At 42.1% G+C, this 13,363-nt stretch overlaps 1 protein-coding gene across 1 annotated transcript in view; it reads right to left on the reverse strand.

The window, feature by feature from the left end:
* Positions 1 to 13,363, reverse strand: part of ARMH3 (armadillo like helical domain containing 3) — a 119,643-nt gene that overhangs the window by 66,845 nt on the left and 39,435 nt on the right. The window contains exons 21-22 of the mRNA XM_082764493.1: positions 1,276 to 1,358; positions 643 to 769 (exon numbers count right to left, since the gene is read on the reverse strand). Of these exons, the coding sequence (XP_082620619.1) occupies positions 643 to 769; positions 1,276 to 1,358 (210 nt within the window). The remainder of the gene's footprint in view (positions 1 to 642; positions 770 to 1,275; positions 1,359 to 13,363) is intronic.

Below are 13,363 nucleotides of genomic sequence, written 5' to 3' on the forward strand. Positions count from 1 at the left end.
TTTCACTTGGTAGCACTCCAGCACGTCTCTCTCTCTCTGAAGGATGGCAGCTTCTCCCTATTTTGCCAGTAGGCACATTCTTCAGTCCAGTGATTTGCTTGTCATTGCAAGCAGGTTTGCGAGGGCTGTTTTCTTGGTTTGTTTTGGCAATGACTACTCTAGATGTGATTTGTCTAGCACAGCAAGCTTCCTTTTATAAAAGTTCCTCAAATTCTTTTCCAAACTCTTGTTTGCACTGAGTGCTTCTCTGTGCTGGCTAGTTCTGCAGCATGTACTGACCTTGACTTGACACTCTTAAATGTGATGGATGCAAACTACAAATTGATGGACCAAACAAAAATGCATGAAATGTATAATACCACATAAGTTTGTTGGCACAATTGGCCACTTCAAATCACAGCAACTGGCTGTTAGAGAGGCAATGGGTCTGCTCTTATTTTCTTCTGACTAAAAATATGTATTGCTTTAACAAGTTTCTCTCTCTCAATTCTTAATTTACCAATTATATCAACACAAAACATGTCCAATCAAGGAGACAGGCATCAGCAGCAGGTGGACAAAGAACACCTGACAAACACCCACCACCATCCTCACGTCTACTCATGGTTAGAATTCATTCCTGACCAGTCAGGAGGTACTCACCCATAGAATAAAGGTTGTCAAAATTCTGGTGCATCCGAATGATTTCATAGTACAGCTCATCATAGCTGCTGGGCGTGGGGAGAAAGGTGTCTCCATAAGTGATAAACATGTTGAATAGGTTCACAACCTATACAAAGAGGTGAAAAGAAGTTACAACATGAATATTTACACGAAGCTAGACTGCAAGAGAATACAAGCTACGTTCAAAACCTTCAAAGAAACAGCTCGTTTCCATTACCCAGTATTGCATTAGCTCATTGTTCTGTTGTCTTCATTACAGTGCAGAAGAGACAGACAAGCAGATTAAATATCATATCTAGGTCCAGAAAAACAGCTTTCTAGTATTTTGTATACAAAGGACCATACAACAAGAAAAAATATTACCAAATCCAGAAAATTAAGCTAAGTCTTTCCTCACACAAGCTTGTTTATTTCAATGAGGAGACCATATGGTGACTCCAAGCTCCCCATTTTCCAAATATCTGGCAAAACCAGCCACAGTGATGTTCCTCAGCTTAGTTGCCTTGTCCTGATACCTCCTTACTCAGGCAGAAATTATGAATTCTTTCCTAAAATTCATTCAAGTTTAATTAATTTGTTTAAAAGAAGAGGATTTGATTTGTCTGTACTCACCATAAGAGCAAGGGTGAAGATGTTGTGTTTGGCCAGCAGCACTGTCTCATTAGACATGAGAAACTTCAACAAGTTGATCAAAGCTAGGAGAAAACGCATTTTTTTTTTGAATAAAACTAAAAGCAAAGCCATTCTCAACAAGTCACTTAAATATATATGCATTTTCATTATCCAATATCAACTAACTTAAATGACAGCTGCATACTTCTCAGAAATATATCAATTCCCACATTTATTCTCCTTCACTGACTTCCACTGAGTTCACACAGGCTCAAGGTTAAGTCACTTGTTAGCTTAGATGGTTCAGGTTTTTATTTTTTTTTGTGTGTGTTTTGATTTTTGTGTTTTTTTTTCTACCTGCCAGACCTTCAAATGAGCCTTGGAGCTGGAGAATCCAACTGTCTCCTTTCTGCTTCATACATCACCAACATGATGTATGCAGTCAGCCCCAAACTGTCACTCCTGTTGATATGTGCAGTTTAAAAAAAATAAAAAGATGAAAAAACAAAAAACTCAGCATAGCTTTTCTGTAGCTCTGTGTCACTGCTGCTGCAATGGTACAAGGAAGGATGTACTACTTTATTGTGTCAGTTATCTAGGGCTGTGCAGTAAAGACTACAGATCTGGTTCACGCTTGTCTTGAGAAAGAAAACAAAGGCTTCTGCTGTAACCACCCAATATCTGTTAGTGATAGTGGGAATTAACAAAAAGGTTGGCTAAAAAAGCTTTAATCACATAGACTTTACAATAAGCAATTGCATTCTATACACTTGAATGAAATGGAAATTTCTTTACCTTGTTGCTTCAAATTCTGGATTTATTTTTTTATTTTTTAAAAGAAGAAAGCTATTTTCTTCTGCAGGATACCTGCTCAGGACTAAAGCTGACACCTGTCTAGAACAGATTCTTAACGTACTCTCTGCTCTGAAGTCAATAGGTTTCAAGGTTTTAAAAAACTGAAAAAGATGGTCTACAAAGTCAAGCTGGAACACTAAAAAGACTTTTAAAAAGGTTCTTGATTACCTGCTAATTGGTAGCTGCATCTACTGATTTCTTACAGGTGAAACTAGAATTTGTTAACCTGTTCCTTTTCGCCCCGGTTTGTGGCAGCACTTCCACAAAACTTACTGCTGCTCATGGTTTGGTGCAGTCAGGAAAGAACATAGGGAAAAGAAAAAAATGAAAGAAAAAGACACAATAGCTCAACAGTCCCAAGAGAAGCCTAGGGACAGCTATCTCTGGTGTACTAATCTGGAGCTATTTCCAGCCAAGCAACCAGGAATACTTGGATTCTAAAAATTTACCATGACTTGTGAGGCTCTAGAGTGTTAGAAACCACATTCCACAAGTTCTAGATGCTAGAAGAGAAACTTGGTCAGTGAGACACTTAAGCAGTTACCACCCGGTACCAAATGGAAGATTTGAGATATGCCATTTGAACAGGCAAAACAAACTGTCCATGAATTTATAAAGTTTAAATATGACCTCAGATTTCTACGCAATATGAACTGAAGTAATTACTGCCACCTTCAAACACTATCATTATCTACTCAACTAACACATACTAGTCAGTAAGCCTGCAAGAAAAGCAACTTTAGTTTGGAAGAACCCCACTGCAAATAGAAAATAGATCATTCAACTCAGCCCAAAGGTACAGGCTATGAAACAGGAGTAGATAAAGTACAGGGAACAAGAATGATGTAAGGGCAAAACTCAAATCCCCCCCCTCTCCCTTCCTTCAGGACTACAGGGCACTCCAAAAAGATAAAAACAGAAAGCCTACAGTAAAAAAGCAGATGTGAAGAGACGCATAAATTCTGGAATTAAACTTTCAGAGATTATGAATACAGAGCTGCAACCACTGCCTTCCAATACTAGAGATTCACAAGGAGGATCAAAAGTTTACATATGGCCCTAAAAAGAGAAGTCTACAGTCCTTGGGAGGATATTTACTCATTGCAGACAGAAGTTACTTCAGTTTATTCCAATCTATCAGCGGGTGGCTTGATGTTCAATTGCAAACCAGATTGAACAAAGTTCTCTGCAAACTCCAGATGAGCAAGTGACTTTTCTTGCAGGTCTGTTCCAGGAATTAAGTAGCAGCAGCAGCCTCCCTCCCTTCCATGACAGACGACAACTTTGTGGAGCAGTAATACTGATAACTTTTCAGTCCCGCCACAAAACTCCTAATACCATCAGCATCTCATCATCAGACACTCAAACACCTGGGACCAAAATCAGAGTGAAATCAGAGCCTGGATTCCAGCTCTGGAAACACTCCTGTCAGGTATTTTTTCCGCAAAACAGCCATTTCAAAACAAAGAAGTAGCAGGTACAGATTGGCTCTCCACTGGAGCAGAAATCCAGCTAAAAACAGGTTTCCAAGGTAACCAAGCCTCCAACAGCAAAAAGTACAGTCTCCCGCAGCCAGTGCTTTGGACTGAAGACAGCTGCCCTGCATCTCTGTCACAGCAGCTTGTTAGCCATTCCTCTAGTTAATGCTTATAAGCATGATGTTACCTCTTTTCCAAGCCACAAGACTCCATATAACCACTTCTCCTGCCCCTGCGCTGCTGTTCAGCTACTTGCAATTGAGGTTTCTGAAGGCAGAGCAGCAGAGCTCTGTTTTTTCCACAATAAATGGCACGAAGCCTCGTGTTTTTGTACCATTGCCTCTCGCACTTCCAGCAGAACCCTGTCGAAAAGCCTTTGGCAGCAGGTGGTCGCACAGCGTGAAGAGAAGGCACTGAACATCCAGACACCGTGAACACGAAAGCTGCTAGTGGTGAGAAGACATTTTTAAAAGACAGAGCCTAACCATCACTATCTAGAGCACAAATACTCACTGACTGACAGGGGCAAGCACCCCACAATTGCCCATTGCAGTGTATCTCAGACACCTCCCTGAAGCACTTGCACTGCTCTTATTTTTAATTTATTTAAATGTTGTCATCAATATAAAGACCTGCTGCTGTGCTCTACCCCAGCATCTGCTGTAATAAGTTTGCTCGTGTTTAATTTTTCCTGTTTCAGTTTGAAAGACAAGATATTACTGCTGCTTGACATCCACCTTCATACTTGAATTGCACGGCATCAACTCACAACTTACCTGTGTTGTTACTTCCTAAGAACTAGGACAGAGAGGGACGCCTCACATGAAAAAGGAACTCAGTGCTGGGCTCAGAGCTGGTCCTCCAGGTTCACAGTAACTGTGTGCACTGCACAGATAAATACCCAGCAGTTTGGGAACCCCACAAGCTGTAGTGCTCTTACCTGCACCAATGCTCAGAGAACGACCAACCTCCTTCTCTGCCAGCACATTCTGCACCAGCCTCTGTTCAGTTTGCTCAAAGAAAGGCACAGCAACACTGTGGATATGAGTCTAAATCCATGACTACCTTTGTAGCCTCTGCTTGTAAGGCAGACCTGCATTGAAAATGAGGGCAGCTATGCCCTGAAGTTTTCAGGATTAACAGCTCTGAGACCCAGCTTCAGATGCCGAGTGCCCTTCAGTGACAATTACACACACCAAATAAATCCTGAGAGCAAAGGTCCAGCTGGCTGAACATCCATCCATCCCCGAGCTTCGACAGGGCACTGTTACCGCTGTTCCTGAGCAACCTGGAGCCAAAGCAGATGTGTCACTTCTTCCCTACTGCAATAAACTGTTTTCCTCTCATATCCAATCTGCAGGCTGCCCTCTTACACTAGCCATGAAATTATCCATGTTTGCTCCCAGTGGAGCAGCGGTTTCAATTTCTCAGCAGTGCAGACAGAACTACAGTCCTTGCTTCGCCACAGCCACGTTATCCAAATTTCTGTTCCAGGATTTAACAGTGATGGATGGTTTGGGCAAGAGAACTGATTCAATATGAACTGAAAAACAGCACTTGTTTTTTTGCAATACACTCTAGAGTATTATTTTTTTTTTTCTAAAGATACCTGTTTTTGGCATCCCTTACCAGGATACAATACACCCATTACAGTAAGCCTCAAAATTCATAATTTCACATTGCAATAAGTGTCACCGGAACTTCTTTAGCAACAAAAACAGGAGGCTGTAACTGAAGTAAACTAGCAGCAATCAGCATTTGTATGTGAGCTCCTCATTTTGTGCCCTTAGCTGAGCACACTGACTACACTTCACAACTTGACAAGCAGAGAACAGAGCCTTGAACACCTATATTTGCAGCCTCAAAACCAAGTAGATAAGCACACTAAGTGGACACTTAAATTGGGCATGGAGCCATATGACTGGCTGTATGTGACAGTGGTGCAACTCATCCAAACCAGGTTTTAGGCAATTTTCGCTCCCAAGGATTATTATAGCCAAAGGAGGAAAGAAATGAGATCATCAGCTTTTACAGACACCTTCCCAGCTTTTTAAACTGAAATGGCTGCACTGAAAGAGGTTCTTAGCTCCTCCACCATGCAGCTGCTTTTGAATATTGACATTTTTTCCTTATCTGCTCTTGTGGCCAGTCTGTGCTGAGGAGCAAGAGTACTCCAGCTCAGCCATTTGCAAGCTAATCTGCTGTAAGGAGGCTGTGGGCAGCCAGCTTCTCTTCCTCTCTTCTACCACGAAAAAGGCAATTCCAGGTCTGGATAGCTGCACTCCCTCTTTCCCTCCTCCTCCCCTATATTCCTCCTCCCATTGTAGACTTACCTCCTTTCCCTGTAAGCCTTGTTTCAAAGAGAAGTAAATTCAGCCTTGGCACATCTGGGATTCAGACAGTTTTTGTTCTATTCAGTGTCTGTGTTCAGCCTTTGGCTCACATGTAACGGAACAGGAGCATGGGGGTAGGTTAAGTAGAAAAAAGGGAAAGGAAGAGAAGTAACACCGTCCCTTGGGCAAGTCAGAATGTAGCACAGACTCTGCCACAAGCATCAGAAGGCTCTGATGTGCTATTGCACAACAGAGCAGAAGAGAACAGCCCTGAGACACACATCAATGAGATCTTGGATGAGTTGAGCACAGTATGGAAGCCTCTGTCGCTGCATCTGCTGTGCTCGCAGGTCAAAAAATTTTCTAATGGTGCATATAATGGCCTTCAACAAAGGAACAAAGGAGGGGGAAAAAAGAATGTGAGGGCTCCCCAGAAGCTACAGTGTAAGATCAATTAACAGGGATCCTGTGCTCTACTAATATCCTCTGGTTTTCTACCCTCAGACTCTCAGAACACACTGGGAAGAACAGTGATTTCCCAATTCCCCCTGGAAGTTATCATTGTATCATCAATATGCTCAGTGCCCTGCTTTCAGCATTTCATCTGGCATCCCCCTTCAGATGATCTCCACCCACACGGCACTACAGGGCAGCTGATAATGATGAGGCAATGCCTCCCTGCCACGCAGAAATCCTGAGCCGGCAAGCACTTCAGCAGCACAGTAACCCTCCTGGACTCCTTACAGGCAGCCTATTCACTTAAACATATTCTCGAGGCAAGGTCCATCCCACTCACAGTAGCACATGGCATACCAGACCTGGGAAGAATCAGTGCGCTAGGCTGGAACTAAGAAGAAACTGCATTAAATTTCCCTGGAAGCAGCACTTCGAGTCTTTGTGTGCTTCAGCTGCTCCAGCTTTAGGTAGGAAACAGCACTGTTCTGTCTGCTGCAGCACTCAAAGTGGAAACAGCTGGCTTCAGTCTTCAGCAAAATAGGAATTACCTGAGCTGGGCTGCTGAAGGCAGCAATATGACCCTGTAACCACCAGCCATACCTCTGCTTCTCTTCCTTGTACTGGAAAAGAGGGCTCAGGCTCTGGGAAGCAGCGATCCCCCAGAAGCTGGTCGCTGTTTCTGAACACAGATCTGTCCCCTGGCATCTGAGCAGCTCTACATCAGGGAGCTAACAAGAACACCACTGGCTGTACCAGGTCAGAGCAAAGGCCCACCTAAACACAGCATTCTGTCAATTACCTGTTGAAGAATAACGTGCCAACCGATGCTTTCTCAAACGCTCTTCCAGACTCTAAAATTCAGCATGACTCCCTTCACATGTTAGGGAAACTACAGCACAGAGTGTGGAAATAACAGACTCGCATGACTTGACAATACCATAACCACAGCCCAGTCCAGTCTCCTGTTCCAGGCTGGAGATCATAAGAGCCAAGCTGGGATAACCACATATCCCCACTGGTTTCACTGTGCTGTTGCAGGAAGGAAAAGAGACCCTGGAATAGAGTAATCACCTGTAATAAATGCCATACCTGATGAGAAATTCAGAGGTAGGGAAGCAAAAGGCTCAAATATGTTACCCAGCGATGACCTGAGCGTTAGGAAGGAGCAGATCTGGCTGTGTTCAGCATGGGCAACCACTCGGCTGAACGGTGATCAAAACAAACCCAGCAGGAGACGAATGTCTACAGATAGGTTTTGACAGCAAAGAACCAGAGGTAGTTTCCAGATAGAGCAGTAGGAACACGAAACGTGTCCAAGAAATAGCTCCATTGCTATTATAAACTAATGCACCAGAACCCCCCGAGGCACGAGCTATGCCAGCGTCTCTGGACACGCTAACCAGTTACTCAGGGACACGGCGCTTGCTGCTTCCCGTCAATCAGCCAAAGTGCTGGAAACCAGAGCTGCTGCACCGTCACCGCAGTCCCCTCTCGGGAGGGCAGGGGAAGCAATACAAGCTTTGTCAGCATCGCTATTTAACATGCTTCAGCTCCTCTCCTTTGCTCTGATAAGGAGGAAGAAACCTGCTTGCAGGAGGAACGGTCACCTGGCTGGAGGGCTGCTGACACCGCTGCCTCCCTGCTTGCCGCATTCCTGCTCCCGGCCACCAAAGCTCTGCAGCAGACAGCAGCTTATTATTGGCAGGCCCCCCGCTGCCAGCATCTTGGAGATCTACAGCTGTTCCCTCTTTTCTCCATGAATTTCAGGGTATAAGCATGAAAGCAGCCTTATTCTTCATCAGGAAGAACAGCACGGCAAGGGCAAGGGCGCGTGCTGGCATAACCCATGGCTCCCGGGATCAGCCGAGTAAGCCACTTCGTTTCCAACCCTTTACTTACCTTGCATAGCCCCCGTTCCTGGCACTCACTGTTCCCACCTAACTACAGCCAATGGTGTGCAAATTGCAAGCTTAATGGAAATGCTGATTGCTGCTGCCAGAGCAATGCTGCTTGATAGCATTCCAGCACGCAGCAGCAGAGAAATCGCATCTTCTAACTTCAGCTGAAACTCAGATGAGCGATGCGTCTTTTTCATAAAAAGTTAAATAAAAACTGTGAAATAATTAAAAAGCAAACACCTACAAGCTACATGTTCCTCTTTAGAGGAAAGGGAAGGATTGAGCTTAATTCTACTCCAGCCGATAGTGCAGGTTCACACTTAATTAAATAGTAGTCTTGGGAGTTAAGATTGCACATTTTTGCACAGGGTCTAAAATCAGAGCCAATTTAGAAAGGATGAGCATGAGAAAGAGCAGAAACACTGAGCAGGGACATGGGAAGACAACAAATGAACCTAGGAGCGTTGCTTCTTGAAAACAAAAAGGGCGTGGGGATAAGTCACCGCATTCAGAGCACTGCAACCCCTCCGCACAGAAGAAATGGCTGTAAACAGCTTTGCTGTAACCTTTCTATCATCAGCAAGACTGTTTCCCCCAAGATATTATCACACTCTACTAGGTCACCATGATCTACAAACTCTTAGAGATGCACAACCCAATTCTTTGGTGTTAGCTGGCTTTATTTAAATAAATACATTGCAGCACAGAGCAACGTATCCAGATGAGACCTGCCAAGCAGTATGACTTAAAAGGTTGCCAGATGGCCACTGAAATGCCTGAACTTCCTTTGTGCACATCTGAGCAGAGCAAGGCTCTGTTGATGAAGAATTCCCATCCTGATCTCACCAGGTGAACCATAAAAAATAACATCAGATTTTGATTATTATCTTCCATCAGTAACTGGAGTCAAACTCCTTACTGAGAGTGTTAAAATATATTAATAGAAAGTGATAGTCACTGCAATTTAGTAAAAGTACACTAACAAAAACCCAAGTGAAAGGAGATACTTCCTAAAAAACGCTGCACGTAGGGAATTTAGAATATTATTTTATAAGAAAGCCACTTATTTTTATTTATTTGCATTTCTTACACCTGTACTTAACCAAACGTGAAATGCTGTTACCACAGAAGAATTCTAGTTTTGGTTGAAAAAGGTGATGTGGAAAGGTTAATATGAAATTGGCCAACCAGGTGAGAAGAGCATTTGTAGTCTTTCTTCTGAACATCATACATCATCTGCTTATAGTTCGCTTTGTAAGATGGGACAGGGATTTTCTCTGGGATAACATGGAGCTAACAGAAGTAAATTAAAAAAAAAAAAATCAATTGATATCAACCCTCAATATACATCATAGCTACAGACAACATTTCTTTTATAAGATTCTTTCATCTTTCAGTTTCCATCCTTTCCTAAATTCTAACAGGACTAGTTAAGTAAATAATACTAAATACCAGTAAAATCAATTAATAGCAGAGAGGGAAATAACACAACTTATATAAATCTACAAGTTCCTTTTTATAAACCAACAAATTCATCTGTTCAGGTGCTCCATCACCTGAACTCTGCAGAAACTGCCCAATTTGCCCCAGGGAGCTGCTACCCATCAATCAGGAATGCCAGCAGCCTGCATCCAAACCAAGCACACAGAGCATAAAACTGCTGCCACACATGCCAGGGGCCAGTGCTCAGCAAACGTCATTTTTGCAGTCCCACGACTAACATCTGCCCTCAGGATGTTAACAGAAGACCTATGAAATCCTGCTCATGTCTTTCTTGGCAAAGAAAGAAGTCACAAGCACGGCTGAAACAGGCAAGACATCATCCTGATAAGAAAACATCCTTTCTTCTTTCAAGTCTACAATAAATTAAGAAGCACTGACAAATAAAGCAGGCTACACACCTTAGCTAGACACTAGCTTTCATTCTCTGTTTGCCATGCCAAAGGTCCCAGGAAGACATTCAAATAAGAGAACAGGAGAAAGATATTTAGTCCCATCCCTGAAAGTTAAAAACACTGAAAAGCTCCCAATTCAGAGCACATGAGTTCTAACCCAAAGTTCCTATCCAGTAACACTTCTCAGCCTCTCCAGCCCTCTGAAGAAGCCACATACATGTAAGAGTGTCTTCACTCCTCCTCCTACTCCAACTTCCCTCCCCAGTCTCATTCTACCCAGTTTCTCCAACCTTCTCCAAGCTCTCTAGCACAGTATAAGTGCCTAGGAGATGTAGATTCTGGTATGTAGCTTCAAAAGGTTGGACCAACCTCCCACAGCCATAAGGCATGGTGAAATTAGAGGGTAAGCACCAGGTAAAGCTTGAACTAAGTAGAGACACAAAGGAGCTAAAACTCCAGCATTTGTTCTGCAGTCCTCTTTAGAATTTACAAGCAGCAGAGTGAAGTCAGAAAGCATTTTTGCTGGAAGGTGTTTGAAAGGTCAAGCCTCACATAACGATTTCTTTCTCTTCCCAAAACAGAATGCTTCAAGTAGAACCAGTTAACAAACAGGCCTTTGTTCTCACCGTAGATCTCACTTTATGAAAGGATTTTATGATCAACACACGACCTCCTGTTCCTTCCACCCTACCCCTATGCATGACCTTTATTATAACCTTTGAAGATGTTGTGCTGAAGAGACATTCTTTTACGCTTGTGTCATCCTTCTCAGCTTGAAAACATTTCTTTGTTCCTATATCTACGGCATTCCTAATTGCACAGAAATTACCAGAGTAGCATCATCTGTATCATCAGCTGGAGAAGGGCATCGGTTAAATAACTGCTTCCTCTGAACTCCACTAAGATGTCACCCACATGCAGAAGACACTGTCCTTGGATCTTCAGCCTTGGTAGTATTTTCAAAGCCAGATAAGACATTTTGCATGTTTGGAAGAAGGTCAAATTTTAGGTCTTTTATTCAAACAAACAATCTTAAGTAATTTTCTAACTGACCAAGCAGCTCTATACTCTGTCAAACTCTCATAGCACCTAGTGATCAGACAATTTACCAGTGCACTAAACAGTATATGAATCCTGTCTCCACAAAAGCTTCGAGACAAGCTTCCCTTGTCAGGTAGCTGCTGCAGAATGTTACAGTGATAGCAGAATTAGAGATGATGGGGAGATGCAACAGTACCTGATTTCCAATCTGTTCAGCAACACAGATCAGAGCGTTGAAGCAGACTATCAATTGCTGGAGAACCAGAAACGCCATAGGTAATAAGCACTATTAGTAATCAATATTTCAACAGAACTACCAAAGCAAGATACAAGTGACTAAACAACACCAACTTAAACATACACTACACAAAGACAAGTGCGTTATACGTGGTGGAAAATAAGGGTTATTTTCCACCTCCAAAATATTCTTTACTTTAATGTGTTCCAGAGGAACCTTTCACCTCTTGAGTATCCCCCCAAAAAAAGTTCAGCATATTATTCCCACATTATAAATGCAGAAACTGATAAAAAGATCCAAGGAGTCCACACAAAGAATAAAGTTATATTTTGCCCAATAGCACTGCAAAAGTCTGCTTTGACAATCCTAAAATAAAAATGGATAAAAATTAACTGCTTGATGATGCCACACACTCGAAGCACCTCCATTTAAAGAGTACATTCAGCATCTGTCAAAAATAACCAAGCTACGAGACAAGAAGCTGTACCCTGTATGTTACAATAATTTGGGAACCTATCTGCAGTGCTTTCTAACAGCAAATCTCATTTGCAATCCAACTTCATATTCAATTGCCCTGATCAATAGTTCTCTCTCCATTATTCACTACTATATATTTTTAAATTATCTACTCTTCCTATTATAAGGCTACATTAGAACTGCTTTTCTGTTTCTTTAAACATGACTTTTGCTTAAAGCAAACCATAGCAACTGCAAAGAAGTTACCTGCACCCCCTAAGCTCGGAGTGAATTGCTCAAGCATTACTAATTTTGAGGTGGGAGGAGTTGAAGAAATGAGGTATTTTTAAATAAAAAGCTTAAATGACTCACTAAAATTCTTTTGGCATAGCTTATACATGCTTGACAACAACAACATATATAGCACCTTTCAGCACCCAAGTGCTGTACATACTAGCTTTTCTAGAGTTCGACAATTAAAACTCAACCCCAACTCTATGACCAGCAAAATCAACCTTTCTCACATGGCAAGGAAGGGAACCTAAGAAAAACATCGGGTATAACGTGTTATTTCTCAAAGCAGGGAACTGTTTGCGACTAAGTAAAGTTTCCTCTTTAGCTCTAAGTTAACTTACGCTTGACATTCAATAAATCAGCATTTAAAAAGTCTCAGCTACCCGGCATAACAGCCCAGGAGATCTGCAAATTGTCCAGAACGGAAATAGGGGAACACAATCATATCTACTTAAAATTTCCAACGTTAGCCAAAATTTCCACGCTAGTCATCAATAACAGCACAATGTCATAGAAGAAAAAAATGAAGATTTTCTTCAGAGCTCAAAGGGAAGAGACATACACTAACCACAGACAATTGAACTGAAGATAATCTGCTGTGAATTTCTCTTTATTAGGAACCAAGATCAGAAGGAGTCTCTGGATCTGAATGTCTGATCAATCTATCAGCAACTGCACTTGGTAATTATTTCCATAGACTGATCAAGATGCTATTGCTTTTGCACTAGTACTGTTTTTAGGATATTCTGAAGTCCAGCTCCACCAGCAATCAGATACTTATTTTCACACTCTCTAGTCAGAGCCAGTTTACATGCACTACTTTTGCCATCTACACATCTTCCTTTCTGTCCTGTCTGTTCTGCACCTCCACTCACCAGTTGCAGTCCCGTGGATCATTCTCTGGCAGCTTAACATTCTTGGTCACCTGGTCAGCCCAGCTAGAAATTTATATTGTATTGAATGCCCTGGTCCTGGCCCCTTCACTTAACAGGAAAAATAATAATAATAATAATAATTAAAAAAACACTCTAATGTGGAAGCTAAGGCTAGATCACAACTGAAGACTTAGAAACAATTTTTTCCTTCTTCAAACTGAGATATTGAAAAGAGACGACAAGCAGAAGTAAGATCCCATGCAAAAAAA

This window comes from Aythya marila (assembly GCF_965140915.1).
Source record: "Aythya marila genome assembly, chromosome: 7".
NCBI lineage: Eukaryota > Metazoa > Chordata > Aves > Anseriformes > Anatidae > Aythya > Aythya marila.